We start from the raw sequence: 22770 nt of genomic DNA, 5'->3' as shown, positions 1-22770 counted from the left end.
AAGCAGACGCTATACCATACTGCATTGCCCTACTCCTAGTTATGGTCGTGAAGAAATGCCTATTGCCAGAGTGGACAGGCTGTGATGGACCTCATAGAAAACTATGACTTAAGTTAGGGAACAAGGGGCACCACTTCCAATTTTGGTAGCAGAGGCAACTTTAACTGTGATACCAGGGGCTACTTAGGCACCTGAAAACTCCAGGTTTTTGGCAGATAACTTAACAGTTATCTGACAGGAGCACTGTGTCTAATTCCTATATAAAAGAGAGAATATTAAGTAAAATATTAGACCCACTCAGCTCTAATACTAATATGTTCTGCCATTGTGGCAAGTCATTTAAGGGACCCTGGTTAGGTTTAAAACTTTAAAACTTTTGTATATTCTTATTTTGTTGTTACCTCTGTGGAGAGAGAGACCCCATCAGGACTCCTGGGTTCTATCTCTGCTCTGGGAGGGGAGTGGGGTCTAGTGGGTTACAGTGGGGGCAGATACATCTGGGTTATATATAAGAATATCAGAATGGCCATATTGGGTAAGACCAATGGTCCATTTACCCCAGTATCCTGCCTTCCAGCAGTGGCCAATGCCAGGAGCTGCAGAGGGAATGAACAGAGTAAGTAATCAAGCGACCCATCCCCTGTTGCCAGATGCTAGGGACATGCAGAACATTGATGAAGCTACCCTCCACTAATTTATTTAGTTCTTTTTTTGAACCCTGTTCTAGTTTTGGCCTTCACAACATTACCTGGCAAGGAGTTCCACAGGCTAACTATGAAGAAACACTTCCTTTTGTTAGTTTTAAATCTGCCGCCTATTGATTTCATTGGATGACCCCTAGTTCTTGTGTTATGTGAAGGAGTAAATAAGATTTCCATATTCAATTTTTCCATACCATTCATGATGTCATAGACCTCTCTCATATCCCCCTGTGACATTGCACTCCATATGTTTTATGGAAATATGCTTCTGAATATTAATATGATGTAACTGGAATATGCTTTATGCAAAAGGTCTCTTATAAGGTATCATAACAAAGGTTATAACCTACTGATATATTCATCCTATTTGTATGCATGTATCATCCTTGTATCTGAAGCTAGAAATATGAAGTATACTCTGAGGTCCTATTGTAATTATGCAAAGTTAGGCCATTAATGGTGGTTTAAAAACTTGATGGCTCCCATTGACCCAGATAATCATTGTAAATGGCCTTATTTGCCTGAAAGCCTTCCTGTGTACATGTGAGCCAGCCCATGGGGAATGAGATCTCAGAGACATGTGACCATGTCACATGATACTGGAATCCATCTTAAATCTGGTACTTTTCCATTTAGAAGGAGGGGTGGGGCCAGGGACAGATAAAAGATTCCTGCTTTGTGCCAAAGCTATAAAAGGGGGCAGAACAGGACAAAGGGGGCTTTCAGGCATGAGAACTGCTGCTAACCACCTGAGATGTCTGTTGGAACTACAGGGGCTGTACCAGGGGAAAAGATTGGGCCCAGACTAGGAAGGAGTCTAGTCTGTGAAAGAAGCTAATTGGAACGTCTCTGAGGGTGAGAAAATTACTTAAATCCTACTTTTTATACTTTTGTTTATTAATAAACCCACAGTAAAGAGTTGTTACCGGGGGTCTAACAGCTGTGCATATCTCTTTATCAGTGTTATAGAGGGTGGACAATTTATGAATTTACCCTGTATAAGCTTTATACAGAGTAAAACAAATTTATTTGGGGTTTGGATCCCATTTGTAGTGGGGTATCTGAGTGCTGGAGATATGTAACCTGATAAGCTTTTTTTCAGTTAAAACCTGCAGTTTTGGGGGTGTGGCCCAGACCCTGGGTCTGTGTTACAGCAGGCTAGTGTGTCTGGCTCAACAAGGCAGGGTTCTGGAGGCCCAAGCTGGCTGGGAAAATGGGCTCAGAAGTAATTTCAGCACATCAGGTGACAGTCCAAAAGGGCTTTCTGTGACCAAACCTGTCACACCACCTTAGTTGTCTCTTTTCCAAGCTGAAAAGTCCCAGTCTTCTTTATCTCTCCTCATAAGGAAACTATTCCATACCCCTAATAATTTTTTTTGCCATTTTCTGTACCTTTTCCAATTCTAATATCTTTTTTGAGATGGGGTGAACACATCTGCATGCAGTATTGAAGATGTGGGCATCCCAGGGGTTTATATAGAGGCAATATGATATTTTCTGTCTTATTATCTATCCCTTTCCTAATGATTCCCAATGGTCTGTTTGCTTTTTTGACTGCCGCTGCACATTGGGTGGATGTTTGCAGAGAATTATCCACAGTGACTCCAAGATCTTTGTTGAGTGGGAACAGCTAATTTAGACCCCACCATTGTTATATATCTAGTTGGGATTATATTTTCCAATGGGCATCACTTTGCAGTTATGAACATTGAATTTCATCTGCCATTTTGACAGGGCCGTCCTTGGGATTTATGGTGCCCTAGGCAGGATTATTAAACTGGTGCTCCTGTGCTTGACTTGATCTGAGCAACACAAACATAAGCTTACAGTATTGGAAAACTTGCCACATGCATGTTATTAAAACCAGTTTAACATAGTGAAGCCACTGTAATGCTGACGGACTAGCACTAAAGAAGTAGCACTATAGAAAAAATTCTGATTTGACAGAATGATGCAAATAATATAATTTTTTTTAATTTGTCAACATATTATTGGAAATTTCTATGAAGAGGTATTGAAACAAGGATTTGTTTTTAATTAAAAGCAATCTTTCTGGCTTTTTGGGCTGCAAAATCAGTAATAATGTCATTGTATGACAAAGACAAAGTGATGTCTTGTTCGATTGCAAGAATAGCAAGACCAGTCAAGTGTTCCTGACTCATTGTAGAGCAGAGATAGTTTTTAATGAGCTTTAGTTTTGAGAAACTCTATTCTCCTTATGCCCCAGCTACAGGAATTGTGAATAGAATACGAGTGGCAATGTACACATTAGGATATATATCAACAAGTTTGCTGGTATGAATAAACTGTACAATGTCCATCACTGATTTTGCATGTGGCAACATTGATGACAGTATATTCAATTCTTCGTACAGTTCAAGTCCATTTAAATCAAAACTATCACTGTGCTTCAGGAGGCTGTCTAGGTTCTTACACTTAGTCGCTCTTGTTTTCTTATTTTGTTGAATTTAGTCCCGCTCAGCCTGCTGCCAGCTGAGTGAATGGAACCCCAGGCCGACAGTGGGTCAAGTGGCTCAGCAAGGGTCTCAGCCACCGGCCTGCTTAGCCCGCTGCCAGCCTGGGGTTCCTTGGGGTCCCCAGGCCAGCAGCGGGTACTGAGTGGGGCCAGTGGCTGGGACCCCGGCTGGAAATGGGGCACCAGCCGGAACCCCAGAGCATCAAAAATCAGCTGGCACGTGTGCCGTAGGTCGCCAACCCCTGCTCTATACCAGTGGTTCCCAAACGGGGGTTCACGAACCTCTGGGGGTTGGCAGAATGTTACAGGGGATTTGCCAGAAAAGTTTCACTAATGGCAGCCAGAGGACCCCGGGCATTGGAGACAGCAGGTGGAACCCGGTTGCAGGGCAGACACCCCGAGCCCCAGGGAGAGCGGGGCCGGGCAGTTTGGGCAGGCAGCCCGAGTCCCAGCAGTCAGCAATGGAGCCGGCAGCCTGAACCCCAGTGCTCTGTGAGGGCTGGCAGCCCGAGTAACAGGAAGAGTGGGGCTGGGCAGTTGGGGCTGGCAGACTGGGGCAGGGCAGCCCGAACCCCAGCCTGAGCCCCAGGAAGAGCGGGGCGGGCAGTTGGGACATCCATCACACTGAGGAAATTTAAACTTAAATCCCTGAAAATATTCATTTTCATGAGGGGGTTCATGACACTTCACAATTTAGTGAAAAGGGTTTGTGGGCTGTTAAAGTTTGGGAACCCCTGCTCTATACACTAATAAGGAGATGAGCATATTACAGTTGCTGGAGGGCTCTATTTAGCAGTAACAGGGTATAGGAAAGTCAGTCAACATTTTTTGTTTCTCTGATGAAAACTGGCCCACTCTCTTCCCCATACCAAACTTGTCACAAATAATTGTCAACAACTTAATTTTCTATTTTTGGCTAAGATACTGATTTTTTTTAATTGAAATTGAATTCAGGATTGTTAGCAAGCATTTTTGGCAAACAAATTTGTTAAATGACAATCTAAATGGCAACACAGCACTGCTTTCATGCTTGGCTCAGCCCCCAGCCTGCTGGTCCAACAGCTGAAGTAGAGGAGGAGATAGATGGAAAACTGCAGGACCCCAAAATCCACCTCTTAGGGTGCAGAGTGGCAACAGCAGCAGCAAACCCTCAGGTCCGATCACACGCCAATAGGCACCTCCGCCAGCCCAACGGACCATGGTGAAGTTAGCACAGCATCTGATCTTGGGGGGGCAGCCACGGAGCCACAGCAGCTCATCCTGCCCTGTGCAGCTCCACCTGCGGGAGAGATGCGCTCCCCAGCTAGGGTGACCAGATCTAGATGTCCTGATTTTATAGGGCCAGTCCCGATATTTGGGGCTTTGTCTTATATAGGCACCAGAGCCTATATAAGAAAAAGACCCCAAAATTGGGACTGTCCCTATAAAAGTGGGACATCTGCTCACCCTACCCCAATCCCCTGTCCTGATTTTTTGCACATGCTCTCTGGCTATCCTCAGCCCAGTCCTGTGCGACCATTCCAATCCTGGCTGCCTGCCAGGGAAGTGAGTTACTTTCACTGTCATTCCTCAGTAGGCAGCCAGGGAGGGAAGGGGGGAGAGAGGGGTGCTCCATGGGGGAAGGGAGAAAGGTGGGGTGCTCTGTGGGGCAGAGGGGAGAAGAATGGACGTTATGGGGGACAATAAAGGATACTGCCAGAGCCGCAGAGCCTGCCTCACCTCACGCCAGGGGAAAGAGTCACACTCACAGGTGATTTCCTTCCCCCACCCCTTCCCAGAGACCCAAGCAGCCAATCCCCTCCCTCAGACTGTGCTGCATTCGGCTCTCTCTAGGACCCAACAGCTCTGCTCTTACATACTCCACTGCTTTCCGTCTGTCTGGGCTCCTCGCAGAACGGTGCCCCCAGACCTATGGTGCCCTAGGCGGCTGCCTATTCTGCCTATGACTAAGGACTGCCCTGCATTTTGATGTCCACTGACCCAATTTTGTGAGATCCCTTTGTAACTCTTCGCAGTCTGCTCTGGACTTAACTATCTTCAGTAATTTATCATTTGCAAATTTTGCCACCTCACTGTTTACCCCCTTTTCCAGTTTCTTTATGAATATGTTGAGTAGGACTGGTCCCAGTACAGACACCTGGGGGACACTGCTATTTACCTCTCTCCATTCTGAAAACTGACTCTTTACTCCTATCCTTTGTTTCCTTATCTTTTAACTGGAGCGCCTGGCAATGTTTTCAGGATCATCTAATGATCCTTAATTTAATTGCAAGCCTTTGGTTATCTTAATCACCTTGCCTCTGTTTGCAAACAAACTCCCTGCCTCAAGGAGGAAGCTGCCAGCAGTACAGAAGTCATCACGTCACACTCAAGCTGTGCTGCAGTTAAGAGCTCGGTCTAGGTCTAGGGTGTGCACCATGAGCAGATCTCTGGTATGAAACCCAGGGGCACGGGGGAGGAGCCCATCTCTGCCTCCCCAAATGGCACCCCTGGAGCACACAGTGGACTCACCTGTTTAAAGAAAAGTAGGCAACAGCTCTTAAAATATTTTGAACATGCATTTATTTGCTGATCTTTTATAGGCATGTATCCTTGCAGTCATGAGGTAATAGTAGGTAGCACTGTTTGCAGAAAAAATGTATAGCAGTAAAATCTTAATACAGAATTAACAGTTAGAAAAAGAAAAGCGATTTGAGATAATGTTAGAGCATCACAGTCTGCACTATGACGAGTGGCCTCTGAATGAGGGCTGACACGTGGGCTCCTGCATTTCCTCCTCTTCTCCCTTGAGGCTGATCAGGGCTTGTTTCCTTTGACCGTTGGCCAAGCTGAGTTGGTCCAGGTCTAAGGTTAAAGTTGCTTCTCAGTTTGCTTTTCAGGTGTAGCACAGTAGGGCATGAACTCTCTGAAATCATTGTGCAAAAGTCTGTCTCTTGAGGTACTGTTCCTTCTCTCTCTCGTACAACCATTTTAAGGTGGATGAGACAACTAGATCTAAATTTTCAGACCTGGTCTCATTGTGCGTGTGACATTACCCAGGGTACAGTCTGGACTGTTGAACAGCTGTGTCCCCTTAGTTCTCCAACCTGGGGTGCTTTTTACACTGCTTCTCTGGGAGAATAACCTCTCCTGTCTGACGCTGTAGCCCAGAAGATCAGTTTGCTAGCCTGCTATGTTACATAATGTTGTTTTCTTCATTGGGTTGATTCATTCTATTTTGTTATCATATCTTACTATTGCTGAATCGTACTTTCAGGGGTTGTTAATAAATTCCAGTATATGTCACTCGTAACAGTTATCCATGGTTATTCATAATAGTTGGCTGTAACGCAAGAAACCTGCAGGCCTGTATCCTATATGATTAGCTAGAGCAAGTTAGTATGGGTATTTGTAAACTTTGATAAATGACCTGTCGGGTGCCCCTCTTGACTTTGGGGAACTGAATCGGGAACTGAACAAAGAACAAAATATATTGTGACAGACCCAAACCAGTGGGGTACAGGAGTCTGGGAGAGGGCAAATATACTAGTCACTGGCTGAGTATTTTTCTGTTCCCTGAGTGACCAGAGCAGGGGCTGCACTAGAGTAATCAGGAACCTGCTAGAACCAATTAAGGCAGACAGGCTGATTAGAACACCTGCAGCCAATCAAGGCAGGCTAATCAGGGCACCTGGTGTTGTCAGAGGTGTGTTGTCAGATGCTACCGGTGTGGTGCTCTGCTCTGCTCTCTCCTTGTTGGTATCACTCGGCTGCGTGCGTGTGTTCCCTCTGTGTGCTGCCCCAGCTCTGCAGATAGCTGACACAGCAGACCCGAAGAGAACCCCCAATGACCACAGAGTCTAGTAAGGTACGAAGACACGTCGGCCAGGTTTATTGCACTCGGACACAATTGCAGTTCCTCTGAGATTGTTACTCTACAGGGCATACTACGGGAAAGTGCCTCTTGGCAATGGACTCGGCTCAGTCAGTGGCGGGACTTTCCACTGCCCCCTCGGCCGGACTAAGACATCGCCCCAGGGATACATTCTTATACACAGGTACAAACAAGTTACACATCACTCCTGACGTACTGAGGTGCAGCCCCTCCACGCAGCAAGGTACAACACCTCTACGCAGTAAGGTGCCGCCTCTCACCTTGTACATGTTGGTTCAAACAAAACAACTCTATCCATCATATTACCCTTTTGCCCTTGTCATTGAGATGGGTCAGTCTGTTCCTTGTTACCTGTGTGGAATGTACAAGTATGTGAATGTTCTGATTTCTAGTGTTCAGCACCTTTTAGGTATGTATCTTCTTGCATCAACCCTTTCCTTGCCAGCTTCTGTGAGCAGGGCCTGCCTCTGGCTCACAGCTTCACTTTGCTTTATGTTAGCAAAGTTTTGGCCATTATTTTAGTTCAGGCCTCAGGCCTCATACTGGGCCTTTATCAGGGCCTTCACTTACTACATTCCTCCACTTTTTGTCTTTTTATGGGGAGGATGTTTACCCATCGTCCCGGAAAAGCATAATGCATGGACTAAAGATAACCCAGTGGGCTAAACACTGTTAAGTGGTTGCCTTATTTTACCATCCATACACTCATGCCCCATCTGTCTGTTTAGTCTGCACATTCCCTCATACGACTGTGAGACAGATTTTATTATCCAATTATTTTTTAGTCCCTTATGGTGGGCCTGGGAATGTTAGGCCCGGGACCATGACTGAGGAATGTAATATTATGATTGATTCTTAGAGACACTTCCAAATAATTAATATATATGAATTATATGGATATGGCATATATTTGTAGTGTGTATGGGCCTATATGTATAGTATATATGTGTACATATGACACCAACTTACATCCAAGCATAGCCATGTTTTTCCAGGCTGCTGGTGTACTCTGGCCCTTTTACTTTGGTGACACAGATAGAAACACACTCCTATTAGGGCAATTCCAGTTATCATGTGTCTCATCATTAGTAGCAGGCTGAGTGTTTTAAAATACTGGGATAGGGATTGTGATAGTGTGTCCCACAGTGTTATGTATATGAGAAGTAAAACAGAAATTTGGAGTAGTGACACTACCACGGAGGCCTTTATATATAAATATATTGTAATGAGTTACTACACAGTACTGTCCATTCATGTTATAGGTTACCCTTGCTGCTGGTCGTCACCCTTGGGTAAGCTTTACTGGGCAGGAAACAGAAGTGGGTAGCTTCTCTGTTCCATTGGTTGAACTGCTCTGTGATACACCAGTAGTTGATGGAGATCCAGTTGTTTCTTATGGATGCTGTGTTCCAGATAACCTACTGAATGGACAGTAACCAATTTATCAAATATTGCTGTGTCGGGATTTAATATTGGTACCCAGGTACTAAACAAGATTGTTTTGAATAACATGTGCCTCAGTTAGGATGCAATGTCACTGACCCAAATTATGACTGGTACAAACAGGCAATTTGTTTACCCAATTTGTAGTTACTATGTAACTTAATTTCTTTACCAATTTGTTTTTTCCTTGCTTTCATGGTGTTTGCTGCCATTCGTTTGTTGATTTTTACCTGTGGGTTGGTTAAACAATTTAGCAAGGTCATACACATTGTAGATGTTGTACAGCAATAATACAATACAGCAATAATACAGCAGTACAATGATAGTACAGCAATAATTCAGTTGTTTTTACACAGTAATCAAGCTAAAATTAAATGACAGTTTTTGTGGTCCAGCTAGTGATTTTTGTCTGATTGTTAACTTAATTGTCCATATATGGTAGATAGAAATGTATTTGAACAGTGTCTTATTCTTAAAGCATTTTTCTTTTCTTGATGCTTGGAGGTTTCTTCACTGTATACAGTTATTACCTGGTGTCTTCAGGGTGTAATATTTTCTGGCATATTTGGTCTGTGGGATGCAACTTAAACAACTTTTGTTAGTTAACATAGTAAAATTTTTTGTTTGTTTGTTTGTTTTCAGTAACCCAAACTTAATACACAGTTTTAACTTAGTTTGTTTACAATGTAATAAGAACAATGTAATAGGGACCGAGCCTTTTATAACATAAGCTATACTTTTGCAATTGTTGTATAGACATTCATTTTCATTTGGGGTGCATTACTAATATTTAACACTAAATGTAATGCTTAACAGCTAAAATAAATGCTCACAATCTTTCATGAGAAGGGGTACTGCTTTCGCTTGCTGAACACTTTGTTTTTAGTAACATAACTTAAACAAGCTTTTTAGAGTTAGAGTTAATTTGCTTGTGATACCAATTTTACTCTTGTTAACTGTTTAGAAGCACAAACTTTAACAACTATTGTTCCCCATTAACATAACAAAACAAAAGAAAAGCATATAAAATTAAACCAGCTATAACATTAAACCAAAATAAATTTTAAATACAGATACATGCAAATACTTTGACGGTATTTGAGGGTATACTTTCAAAATGCTTTGCTATGTTTGGGAGCCAAAGGTGGAAACCTGTTTAAAAACGTGGAAACCTGTTGAAATTGTTTTGTTAGCTTTATGCATAAATTATTATTTTAAAACATTTTGGTTATGACAGTCTTATAACTATATTTAATGGTGCAAACAAATTTATAAAAAGCCCAAACAAGAAATTGACATTTTATTAATATTATCTTTACCTTAATGTTGAGGTTTCCCCTTACATTTTTTCTTTGAACAATTAAAAAAAAAACTTAAAAAAAACCTGTGATTGATAAAAGAGAATTCTTTTTGTTTGTAATTGCATTATTTGTTGAGACAGAAATATATGTACATATATTTGTAACTGAAACCTTTTTGAACTTTGCACAAAAAATTGGTGTTAATAATACTATGATTATACCCCAACCGTGATTTTAAAATAGTGTGGTACCACATCTCATATATTTTTTTAGAGTATAAAATTGACTTTTGTTGCAACAAAAAATAAAAATAAAAATAATTTTAAAAAAAATTGTCACGTGACACACACAACATAGACACAAGACACACACACAGGACATACAGGACAAACTTACAATTAAAAACAAATGGTGCCAGAATTCTATTCATAACTATACAAAATAACACTACTAAAAATAAAATTAAAAAAGGTTAAACATTTGAATAACAAGTTATTACCTTATTGAAAACTTGTAGCAGGAATTTGATAAAAATATATTAATACTTGCCAAATGTATTGTATTAATTTGGTAACAAGGAATTTTGCATTACTTTATATTTAACATTATTTTAAAACTCTGCTCTATGGAATAAGAAAAGCCCATGTTTCAAATATTAGTTAGTAGTTAGGATTAGAAGCAGAGAGTGCATTTCTGTTGCTTGGCAACCATATCTTCAAGAAAGTTAGGAATAATTCCAGCTGTTGCATTCCTGAAGGGTTAAAATAATTAATTTACTGGATTTAAAGTTTTTACCTTATTTTCTTTTTGTTTCTTGTTTTGTTCTGTTTTTATTGCTTTATCTTTTGGAGGTTCTGTAAAAACTATAACTTTTAACTTTTAAAACAAAGAGAAAAAGTAGAAGTTAGGAGAGGCAGGGGAAAAGGGGGGGTGGGTGAAGAGCAACCTAGATAGGTAGCGAGACCTGAGCCAAGAGAGATTAACTCTGTCAAGGCATTGACAGCAGCAGCAAGTTTAGCAAACTGAGAAAACATATAAAGGACAAAACTTAACTGGTGTGTAAAAATATATGAGAAAGAAGGTTTTATTTTCAGATATGAGTGCGGAGTGTGGTTCCATGGGTCAAAGCAATTGGGAACCTGCACAGTTGGGAATTGCGCCCCTGGCTTTTATCCTGGCTCTGAGAGGAGATTGGGGGTAGTTTCCTGCTCTTGCAAAACCTGAATTTGTTCCCCAGTGTCTGTTGCTTTTGTGTGCACGCCAAATGGATAGTGGGAGTGCCCTTTTTTGCTGCAGTTAACTGTTTTTGGGCAGCTCCATGTGTTAATGCATCAATTCTAGGTGTTAACCCGCTTACTTTCAGTTTTTCACTTTGAAATTCTTTTTTATTCACTCCCCTGAGATTGAGTCGCAGCTCCTGTCTCCTAATGTGCTCTGTGAACTGTTCCATTTTTTCCTTCATTTGATTTACCAATTCAATGAGAGTATTGTTTGCTACTCTTTCCTTCTGTGCACTTACTTGTCCCGTACTGACAGGCACCAGTCTAGGTTCCGGTTTAAGTTTAACTGGAACCCAGCTTTTATCATAAGGTGATGGTTGCAATGCAGTGGACCCAGTTTCATGTTTTAATTTTACTAGGACCACCTCTTTCCACTTCTGTCCCCATTCTTCAGGCACAGGGTAGCTACCTGAAGCCTGCTGTTTACCACCAATATTTATAACAGGGGACGGCACATGTATTTTTTGTAGGTTCCTTACAGTTGTTTCCAGTGTTTCACTCTGTTCCTGTACTGGTTGTCTCTGGGCTGCTTGCCACCCTGCAAGGGTGGTGGGAGCATTCCAGGGCTGTGTAGCTTCTTTTGATTCTTTTAACTGTTTCTTTGTTACTGTTACTTTTGCTTTTTTACTTTTATTACTATTTTTCAGAGCCTCGGTTTCTACCATCGCTCTACATATGCCAGTCCATGTTTCCCCATTCTTCAATTCATATGGACCCCCCTTACTGGCAATCCAGCGGGTCCATGAGTTATAAAACTCCATGGGGATTAAAAGGGAGGGGATCAGGGGGTTCCCTAGCTTGAGGTTTTCTGCCATGTTAGATTGCGATTCCTACAGCGGACAGCTCGCTTACTCACCAGATCAGCGGTCGGGGTCACCAGTGTTGTCAGAGGAGTGTTGTCAGATGCTACCGGTGTGGTGCTCTGCTCTGCTCTCTCCTTGTTGGTATCACTCGGCTGCGTGCGTGTGTTCCCTCTGTGTGCTGCCCCAGCTCTGCGCAGATAGCTGACACAGCAGACCCGAAGAGAACCCCCAATGACCACAGAGTCTAGTAAGATACGAAGGCACGTCGGCCAGGTTTATTGCACTCGGACACAATTGCAGTTCCTCTGAGATTGTTACTCTACAGGGCATACTACGGGAAAGTGCCTCTTGGCAATGGACTCGGCTCAGTCAGTGGCGGGACTTTCCACTGCCCCCTCGGCTGGACAAAGACATCGCCCCAGGGATACATTTTTATACACAGGTACAAACAAGTTACACATCACTCCTGACGTACTGAGGTGCAGCCCCTCCACGCAGCAAGGTACAACCCCTCTACGCAGTAAGGTGCCGCCTCTCACCTTGTACATGTTGGTTCTATCGAAACAACTCTATCCATCACTTTTCCCCTTTTGCCCTTGTCATTGGGATGGGTCAGTCTGTTCCTTGCTATGTGTGTGGAATGTGCAAGTATGTGAATGTTCTGATTTCTAGTGTTCAGTACCTTTTAGGTACGTATCTTCTTGCATCAGCCCTTTCCTTGCCAGCTTCTGTGAGCAGGGCCTGCCTCTGGCTCACAGCTTAACTTTGCTTTATGTTAGCAAAGTTTTGGCCATTACTTTAGTTCAGGCCTCAGGCCTCATACTGGGCCTTTAACAGGGCCTTCACTTACTACACCTGAGTTTAAAAAGGAGCTCACTCCAGTCAGGCAGGGGGTGAGTCAGAGGAGAGGAAGGGCGCTTGAGGAGCTGGGAGCGAGAGGTGCAAGGAGCTGAGAGTGAGAGAGTGTGCTGCTCGAGGACTAAAGAGTACAAGCATTATCAGACACCAGGAGGAAGGTCCTGCGGTGAGGATAAAGAAGGTGTTTGGAGGAGGCCCTGGGGAAGTAGCCCAGGGAGGTGTAGCTGTCATGCAGCTGTTACAGGAGGCACTATAGGCAGCTGCAATCCACAGGGCCCTGGGCTGGAACTTGGAGTAGAGGCAGGCCTGGGTTCCCCCTAAACCTCCCAACTCCTGATCAGACACAGGACTGTGGAGAAGATCACTGAGATGAGCAAATCTGCCAATAAGCGCAGAACCCACCAAGGTAGAGGAGGAACTTTGTCACAATATTTATCATAAGTCTGTGACAGACCAGTGACCACAGAGTGCACCGCAGAACATGGAAGTCACAAGTGAGACCAAAGATAACAATTTCGGGAGTGAGATAATCAAAATTAATACACATCAATATGTCATAATGTTAACCTAGAGAGTAAGTGTACCTGAAGATTTATTAGGGTGAAGAAATAAGATTTGGGCATGGTAGGCTGGGCCTGGATTAAGCAGCACCAGGACCCTATAAAAAGGGGTCAACAGCCATGCAAGAGGGTCGTTCATTCGCCCTGCTTTCCCTATCTTTTATCAAGCTATTAGCTCAGCTTTGCAATACAGCTTAGCTACTCAACACTCAAATGAAATCCCTACCAACTGGGGAAGCCTGGATCATCAAAATCATTGGGCATGCCAGGGGCAAGGCTGATCCTCCGTCTCCTACTGCCAGGCCTTCAGGGAAGGGTGTGAGTATGTTAGGCTAAGTAGTTCTCTATAATAGAGATGTTACCAACAGGAGTCATAGAGTTTTGTTATTGCTTTGTAACTCTGTGTTTCATAGTATTTGTTGTTCTTTCATTCTTTTTAATAAAGTTCTTATCTATTTGGTGTTGTCCTCAGTTTAAGCGTCCTTGCCACGTAACCCGAAAGTCCTCTCCCGATGATGAACTTTCTGTGCTCTTGCAATTGTCGCTACCAAAGAAGACCCCCTGCATTTGAATTAATTTTCAGGAGTGGTTTCTCCAAGTGGAACAAAGCACGAGGGAACCAGTGAATTCTATTTTGAAGAAGGAAGTTTCTTTTGGAAAGTTTCATGGCAATGTCTCCCTTGAGCCCTACAAAAAATACTGAGTTTTTGGTGGTGGTGGTGGTATTTGTGAAAGTAAAATATGACAGACCTTTCAACACACTTCACTTTATTTTTGATAGAAAAAGTTCCTTCCTAAAGCTATTCAAGCAATATTCATTTCAACATTTTTCAATATTTTCCAAATATAAACTCCCATCGAACTGATTCGTAACATCAAAGATGGTCAGCATTAATGACATCTCAGCAAGTACTTTATCCTTGTTTAAGTTATTCCAATTAGTCGGGATTGCCCCCTTGCCTTTGAATTTTCCATTATATATTTTTTCTAAGTCAGATCTGAAATGACTGACAAACCATTTCCAATAAGACAGTTGGGAGGTAACTGGTTTGATGTCCCAATTTGCATAGTCAGGTCCTACTTCTCGATAATTTTTGCACGGAATAGTTTTTCCATCAAGCACTATTTTGCAGTCACTTGCTGCAAGGGTGGTACAAATGTCAGTGACTAGATGATTTGTTCCTTCCCACTGGATGCCAGCCAGAGCCTGAGGACGATGAAAATGACTGCTGTGATCTCCATCATGACCAGGAATTGTGTTCGTGCAGACAGCCTTGCAAAAGGGACATTGCTTCAAACACCCACTGAGCTGCTCAAATAGGAGTTGATGGGGTTTTGTGACAAACGGATCCAAATCAATCTCTGAGAATGTTTGTTTCAGCTCTTCTAAGGCAGGCATCAGTGACTCACTTACCACTTGTTCAAGAAATTGTATGTCTTTTGTCTCTTGATGTTCAATGCTTGTCAGATTGCTTCTGGGAAGGTACATATCATCTCCAAGCCTGGTACAAAATTCATCCAACCACGAGGCTACATTGCCATGTTTATCTTTAACAACTTTAATTGATTCATGAATTGCCAAAAGAACAAGAGAATGGAAAGAATCAAGATTTAAATTTAAGAAATTTTTCAATTTTGGATTTTTTTTGTCTAAACAATACTTATCAACTTCTCGTCTGATAAAATCCTCCATATAATAACTTGGGTTATAAATATACTGTTGGTATTTTTCAAAATCTTCCTGCTTTAAAAGACAAACCAGCATGAACAGTTCCAGTCTGCTTCTATTGCCACTGAAGGCTGGATGCTTAGACCTCATCTCATTTGCTATGTCAATGGCAGTCTTGTCATAGACAGCATGGCAGATAGCAGATTTAAGATTGCTGCATAAAATATCAGCAAAAGTTGTGATGGATGTTGCTCCTTGGCAGGCGATTTTAAAAGAGCTAAAGAATTCCTCTCTCTTACTTTCAAGGTACTGGACTGGATCATCTGATTTCTGGAATGCTTTGAATGTCTCGCTAAACTTCCTTCTTGCCATTTGGCATAAATACAGAGATACATCCACTTTGTATGAGTGTGTTAATGTAAAATTGTCATCCTCTGAATCAGATTCTAACTCTTTGTTTATCAACTCCACTATTTCATGAAAGTAACTGGGACTGTAATTCATTATCTCACTCGCTTTGTTCTCAATGTATTCATAGATATGCTGCTCTAGGCGTGCTGCCATTCTCTTTAAATTCTCAACATCACATGCTTTAGTAGTCTTCTTCTTCAGTATGTACCATTCCCTCTTCATTGAGATGTGCTCAGAAGGGTTCCGAGGAAAGTGAGTCCATTTAGAGGATGTTATAATCCTGTTTCTTATATTGTGTTCTGATCTAAAATGATCATAAAGGAAAACCTCCATATCAGCATTAAAACTGGGCTCCTCAACACGAGGGGCAGCAGAGGACACCTCAATAACCCATTCCTTCCACATACCGATAAAGTTCTCTCTAAGTTCACTTTCATTCAATTTCTTATCTCTGAAATGTCGAGCCAATTCCTTGCTTTTTCTAAGCAACTCATCTTTATAAGTTGATTTCCTTTGTTCAAAACTGCTTTTACGATTTTTTAGATTGATAAAATTTGTCAAAAGGGTCAAGAACTTGTCAATCAGTTCTTGTCTGAAAAAGTTCATTTTTGTTTTAATATTTTTTTCCCATTGAATCAGTATGTTACAGTCCTTGTCTTCCCTAAAATACCTTTCTAGATCCTTTTCAGTGGCATCATATTTTTCTTGAGCTCTTTTTTCAAGATCTACTCTATCTATTTTGGAGATTTTTCCATTCTGAATTTGGATGTTCAGCTTGTTCTGCAGATTAAGCATGAAACTTCTCAGTTCCCAGGTCCATTTGTTATAGTTGTTTTCCAGTCTGCTGTATACAACAATCTCCTGTGTATTTTTAAAGCTGAAGACAAAATTCTCATTTAACAAAGCCTCCCACAGGTCCTGAGTGCGTGTTTTTAATTCTGAAAGTCTTAGAAAACTATGTTCAGATTTTTCTTTGGCAGCCATGAGAATTGCCCTCTTTAGTTCCTGCACTCTTTGGCTGTAACTTGGGTTTGGAGGTGCCATCGGTGGGTTTCCTTCCCAAAGGTGAGGAAAGTAATGAATGTGGGTCTTCACATCAAATCGGATAACATCACTAAAGCAGGTAACATTACAGAACTCTTGCTTGGCTGCAGTGACTGCCATTTCATCTAATTTTTCCTGAAGGCACCTTTGTCCTTCCATATTCTTTTCATTTGCAGTTATGTCCCCAACATTCTGATGCACAAACAAACAGCTTGGGGAGAGATTTACTTGCTTCATCCTCAGAAATGCCTGGACAGCGATCTGCAGGACATCTTGCATTTCAGAAGGATTCTCTCCAAAAATGTTGATCAAAGTTGTGTTGCCAAGACCAATGACAAAAGTGGCTAGCTCATTATCATGACTGAGTGCTGATCTGTTTTCTAGCTGTATTGCCCGAAGTCCTTCAGTGTCAATAACCACCATAAAGTCAAAGTTCAGCTCTTTTCTGAGCTCATCATCCACCCTAACTAGTTGCATAAACGCTCCCCTGGTGCACCTCCCTGCACTGATTTTGAACTGAAGACCAAACATGGCATTTAGCAGTGTTGATTTTCCAGTGCTCTGGATGCCAAGTACAGAAAGAACAAACACCTTTTGGTCTCCTAATTTCTCAATTAACTTGTCAAAGATGGCTCCGATCCACTTCATTGGCACATAAGAAGTGTCACCATCCAGCAGCTCGATAGGATATCCTTCAACCATCAAATCAGCTACAATTTTTGGTAGTTCAAGAAAGCACTTATCCTGTTCAGGTAGTGCATCCAAAGCTTCATAAATCTGACCCACTTCTCTCAAAAGATGCTCGAGACCAAAAGTAGATTCATTTATTTTATGTGATGATTTTTCTAATTGTTTTTGCAAGTCATTATTTCCTCCTCTTTGGTTTTGTGACCATAAATCAGGGTATTTTTGGTGAAGCTCTGGAAGATGATCAGAAGACAGATCAGCGATAAATATTTTCAGCCACTGTAAAAAGTACATTTTGGTTTTCTGGGAAGGTAAATTCAGAGCTGAAAGCACTGACTGCATTAGTTCATTCAAGGGGAACGCTGTTTGTAACTGCTGCTGTCGCAGTGCATGCTTTTCTGATTGTATTTGGCTTAGATGCTGTTCAATGCTCATGTTCTCATTGTCTTGCAAATGGGTTTGTTCTTTATCCTTTTTACACCACTTGTTCCACAACTCTCCTTGGAGAGGTAATAATTTGTCCTTAGTATATAAAATATTTTTCTGTCTCAGAAAACCTGCTACTTTCTGTGCCAGTTCTTTGCCGTCTGTGCACTCTCTCTTGTCTTCATCAACGCGGAATCCATGCTTTCGAGCAATGTTTGCACATTTATCTAGACTACAAGGAATATCTGAAGCTTCTACAGCACGTTTAATTGCAGTGGTCAGTTCCTCCATTAATTTTGCCTCATTCTGGTTCTTAACAGCTATTTTTACTCGCTTTTCATACTTGTTAACTGATGTTCTCTCTTTGTCAATACAGAGAAAGATGAAAGGTTTGGGGGACTTTAGAAGGTCTCGTAAAACCTTCTTACCCTTTTCATTCCGATCAGTGTCCGACAAGAGAACCACAGTGACAGAAGCTATTTCCTGTAAAAATTTGACTTGTCGCTCATGTTCTCTTGCATCTCCGTGAAGATTAGCGAATGCGATGCAACTGTCAAACCTGTCATCATTATCTCTACCTGGACAATACCAGGTGATTTCTACAACACCTTCCATCAAGAGGCAGTTTTTACTACTGCCTCTACAGTGACGATGGAAAAAAATATGCTTTTGCTTGCTTAACAGGGTATTTAAGAGCTGAGATTTAGAAAAAGAAGATGCACCAAATCTTATGAAGGACACCACTGGTAGATCTGCCTGATAAATCAATTTATCTTTACATTTCCTAATCCAGGTCTTGTGTTGAAATTCCTTATGACTCTGCCATTTCTTGTTAACTTGGCAAAAGGACCAAAGAGGGAATTCTATTTGTGAAGAGCAGGGATCTGGCACCAAAAGTGGAAGTGCAAATTGACATAAAGAAAGCTTTGTTGAAATATATTGCCTCATGAAATCATCTGCACAGTGAAAAATTGCCATTTGGATGTCCATGGGATGCACCTGATTCTCATTACTTTCAGCAAATTCATTAGATTCCTCATCAACATCATTAAAAATGTCATCTAAATTATCTGTGGGTTCATTCACATCATCGCTGGTGGTCAGTATATTGGCTATGCCTTGTTTTGTTTTACTGTCATTCTTGCAAATCAAATATCTTACCCGATAGTCCAGCATCAATACTTTATCCAAAAAATAAAATGGCAGCTCACTCTCACTGCTGGGGTGGCTGTCATGTAAAGATGTTTTGTGAATTTTATGGAACTCTGCCATCCCCATTTTATTTGGATAGTAATTTTCAAGTTTAAGTCGCTGAATTAATTTGAGTAACCCTGAGTTTTGGGGAAATTCATATGTCTTAGTGTCACTGGATTGCACTTCTTTGCATGTTGACACTGGTGAATTTACCTGCTTGATTTCTTGAAAAACATTTTCTAGTTCTTTCTTTATATATTCCTTCTGCCAGTCATCATTTATGGCTTCAAAATTTCCGTTTACAAGGGAATTCAAGTCTCTTTCCAGTGCCTTCCAATCAGTGAGTGCCCTGTGCTTTGCAAGGACAAAAGTAACTTCCTGTGACAGCGAGTTGCCCATGTGATCTTCAATAAAAGTCAAACATTTCTTCTTCTCTTCCAGGGCCATAACTTTATTTTTAGCTGCTACTGTCAGAGCTCTCAACAGCAGGAAAGCCTGAGCTCTGGAAACATCCTGATCCCTAAGGGTCAAATATCTCTCATGTGCCCTTTGCATTTCCTCTAACATGAAGTTAATTTCTGGGCATCCGAGGAGATACTGAAAAGTGTTACTGTCCACACAGTATCCTGCACTGGCTGCAACGGAGAGTAATAACAGTTCTGTCTCTGTCTCAGTTCTCTCTCTTAGAGCCTGCAGTAATGAATGGAAGGATAAACTGAGAATCAGAGTAGCTTTTCTCTTTGCTTCATGCTGTGCTGCTGGAGAATTCATAGAGGCAGCAGTAGCTTCCTTGATGTCAATTTCCATTTGTTGTAAAACTTTAATGAAATCTTTAAGATCCGAGCTGTAGATCTGTCCTGCTTGTTCTTCTGCTGACTGGAAAATCCATTGCATAATGAAAGAAGATTTAGGGAAATTCTTAACTGAATAGATATAAGGATCCAGAAGGCAGTGCAGCAAAGTTTTGATGTACTTCTCATTTGAGGCAGATAAATCTTTGCACAGAGAAACTGTTTTTTCCAGGAAATCTTGAAGCACCTTCTCTGACAGGCAAATGTCGATCCATACATTAGGGCTTCTTGTTTTTTCATTCAGCTTCTGTTTGAAGTTCATCAGTGTCACCAACTGTTCTTTATCCCCAGTGACTTCCCAGGATTTCATGTCCTCTAAAAATGATCTGGCTTCATACACTGCGCTGGCTAACTCCTCCCCAAGCAGCGTACTGACACTTAGATTTGTTAGGGCTTCATAAGCATGTGTGAGGCTGCTCCTCATTTCATAAACATCTTTAAAATCTTGTCTGTGATTGGACAGGATTATGTCCCACACTGGAATCAGCCGAGAACCTCTGTCAATAACAGACCAGGTTTTGTTACTGGCCAGTAGCCCAGATTTCCATGCTGTGAGTGAATCCACTGCAGGTGGGCTGCCTGTCTTGGTCACAAACAGCTGAACCTCTGTTTGCATTTGTTTTCTATCTGTGCCCTGAAATGAGGTTTCAGAACCTGATTTTGATGCAGTCACACCAGCTGCAATGCTCAAACCAAACCCACCATAGCTGCCTCCAATACAGAAGCTGAGTGCATCAGATGTTTGTTTCTTCACCTCATCCAGCTGCTCTGCCCGGAATCCCTCAGAAGACGCTTTCCACCAGAATATCCCACCCAAGTGAAGGGGGCCCTGGTTTACATGAGACCCGAATCGATTGAAGAAACTCCCGCCCCTGCTCTTCAGCATGTTGAGCTTGTCCGACTCGGAGGTGTGACTTAAAATGTCCTCAATCTCTTTTAACTCTTGCAGCGCTGCACTGGAAAGTCGAAGCTGATCCTTGGGGAAGTAGCATGAGGCCAGTGGGATGTAGCTGTACTTGGTGGTGCAAATGTAGGTGTGTTCCAAGCGGGACCTGTGGGTTTGTTTAGACTCTGAAGAGCTGCTGTAATCTGAGCTGGATTCAGCACTAAACCTCCAAAATCCGCCTTTGGCTGCAACGCTAATGCTAAAGCCCAGCTTCTCCATGGCCCTTGTGAATGAGGATTCTGCTTCAGCCGATGAAAACTCCTTCTTCTCAAACAGTGGCCCTTGCTCTGGACCAAAGAGCTCGAACCCTTCTGGGATGTCTATGAGCTGCTCTCGCTTCTCCACCATCTCTGCAAGCTTCTTGGTCTGGTAAATACCCTGCAGGGCCAGCCCTCCAGATGCCCGTCTCAAAACTTCCTTGTCGGGGAGATTCTCACTCTGGGACACCGACTCCTCCAGGAGGTCTAATTGTCTGTGCACATTCTCTATCACTTCCTTCAAAGTCTTCTCAGCTGGTGCCCAATACTCTGGGGCTATGTCCATAGCTCCCTGCAGCTCCTCCTCTTTCTTTGTTACAGCTTCCTCATAGCAGCTCCTGCCTTTCTCCTGCATTTCTTTTAGCTCCTTCAGCGCCGACTTAGCCTGCTCCTGCCTCTTCTTTAGCATCTCCAAGTGCTGCTCCTGCAGCTGCTTTATTGTTGCCTTGCTGTCTGTCTTAAGTAGTTCTTGGAGTGCCTGCTTTTCCCATGTGTGCTGCACGTCGCATTCTAACTTTAGGTAGTCTTCATATCGCAGGTGTTTCAAGGCTTGAGCAGAGGTAACTCCAAGTTGTTTGTGTAGTTTAGGCAGCCAGTATTCTGTGCTCAGACCCACTGCTTCCAGTCTCTTGGCTAGTTCATCCTTTGCAAGATCTCCCTGTGCTGAATTCTTGGGCTTTTCCTTTCCCGTAGACATGGCTGTGAAATGGAGTGGAAAAATAATATTACACTCAGATGAAGATGTCCCTCCCTCCCCAGCTTCACTCCTGGCCTTATATAATATACAATGGGCTACACCAGTGGTATTCACAGTTATGTGATTCGGGAGCCACATTTGCAACCACCATTAACCAAAAGAACCACATGACCACAATATGCCCTGTGCACAACCCCACCAAACACACACACGATAATATTAAATAATTAACTATAAATATAACCAAATGCACTACAATTTTCAAATAAATTTTCAATAAAACGAAAACTAAATTTAGCTAATTTATTTATTGCATGAAGGGTTCAGAATGCAGGAGGGAACTCTAGGCTGGGGCAGAGGGTTGGGGTGTGAGAGGGAGTGAGGGCTCCAACTGGTGGTGCAGACTCCAGGCTGGGATTTGAGATGAGGGGTTTGGAGTGCAGGAGGGGGCTCAGGGCTGGGGCAGGAAGTTGGGGTGCAGGGTCTGGGCAGGAGTTAGCGTGTGGAACAGGGCTTAGGGCTGGAGCAGGGGCTTGGGATGCAGGGTGCTAAACAACCAGTGGGGCCCGGCATGATCGAGATACAAAAGGAGCACTTAAAGACGATAAAGCCATTGCGAAGAAACTAAATGAATTTTTTGCTTCAGTCTTCATGGCTGAGGATGTTAGGGAGATACTCAAACCTGAGCCGGCTTCGGTAGGCTTTCTGAGGAATTGTCACAGATTGAAGTGTCACTAGAGGAAGTTTTGGAATTAATTGATGAAGTTAACATTAAGAAGTCACCAGGACCAGATGGCATTCACCCAAGAGTTCTGAAAGAACTCAAATGTGAAATTGTGGAACTATTAACTAGGGGTTGTAACCTGTCCTTTAAATCGGCTTCTGTACCCAATGACTGGAAAATAGCTAATGTAATGTCAATATTTTAAAAGGGCTCTAGAGGTGATCCCGGCAATTACAGACCAGTAAGTCTAACGTCAGTGTTGGGCAAATTAGTCAAAACAATAGTAAAGAAAATTGTCAGACACCTAGAAGAACATAAATTGTTGGGCAAAAGTCAACATGGTTTCTGCAAAGGGAAATCGTGTCTTACTAATCTATTAGAGTTCTTTGAAGGGGTCAACAAACATGTGGACAAGGGGGATCCAGTGGACATAGTGTACTTAGATTTCCAGAAAGCCTTTGACAAGGTCCCTCACCAAACATTCTTAGGTAAATTAAGCTGTCATGAGATAAAAGGGAAGGTCCCTTCATGGATTGAGAACTGGTTAAAAGACAGGGAACAAAGGGTA

At 42.3% G+C, this 22770-nt stretch overlaps 1 protein-coding gene across 1 annotated transcript in view; it reads right to left on the bottom strand.

Moving 5' to 3' along the window:
* Positions 1 to 22770, bottom strand: part of LOC127048784 (interferon-induced very large GTPase 1-like) — a 150965-nt gene that overhangs the window by 91099 nt on the left and 37096 nt on the right. Inside the window, 1 exon segment of the mRNA XM_050948689.1 lies at positions 20183 to 21480. Within this exon segment, the coding sequence (XP_050804646.1) occupies positions 20183 to 21478 (1296 nt within the window). The 5' untranslated portion in view covers positions 21479 to 21480.

Source organism: Gopherus flavomarginatus, chromosome 4, assembly GCF_025201925.1.
Source record: "Gopherus flavomarginatus isolate rGopFla2 chromosome 4, rGopFla2.mat.asm, whole genome shotgun sequence".
Taxonomy (NCBI): domain Eukaryota; kingdom Metazoa; phylum Chordata; order Testudines; family Testudinidae; genus Gopherus; species Gopherus flavomarginatus.
The sequence above is the reverse complement of the archived record's forward strand: the minus strand, read 5'-3'. Positions and strand labels throughout refer to the sequence as shown.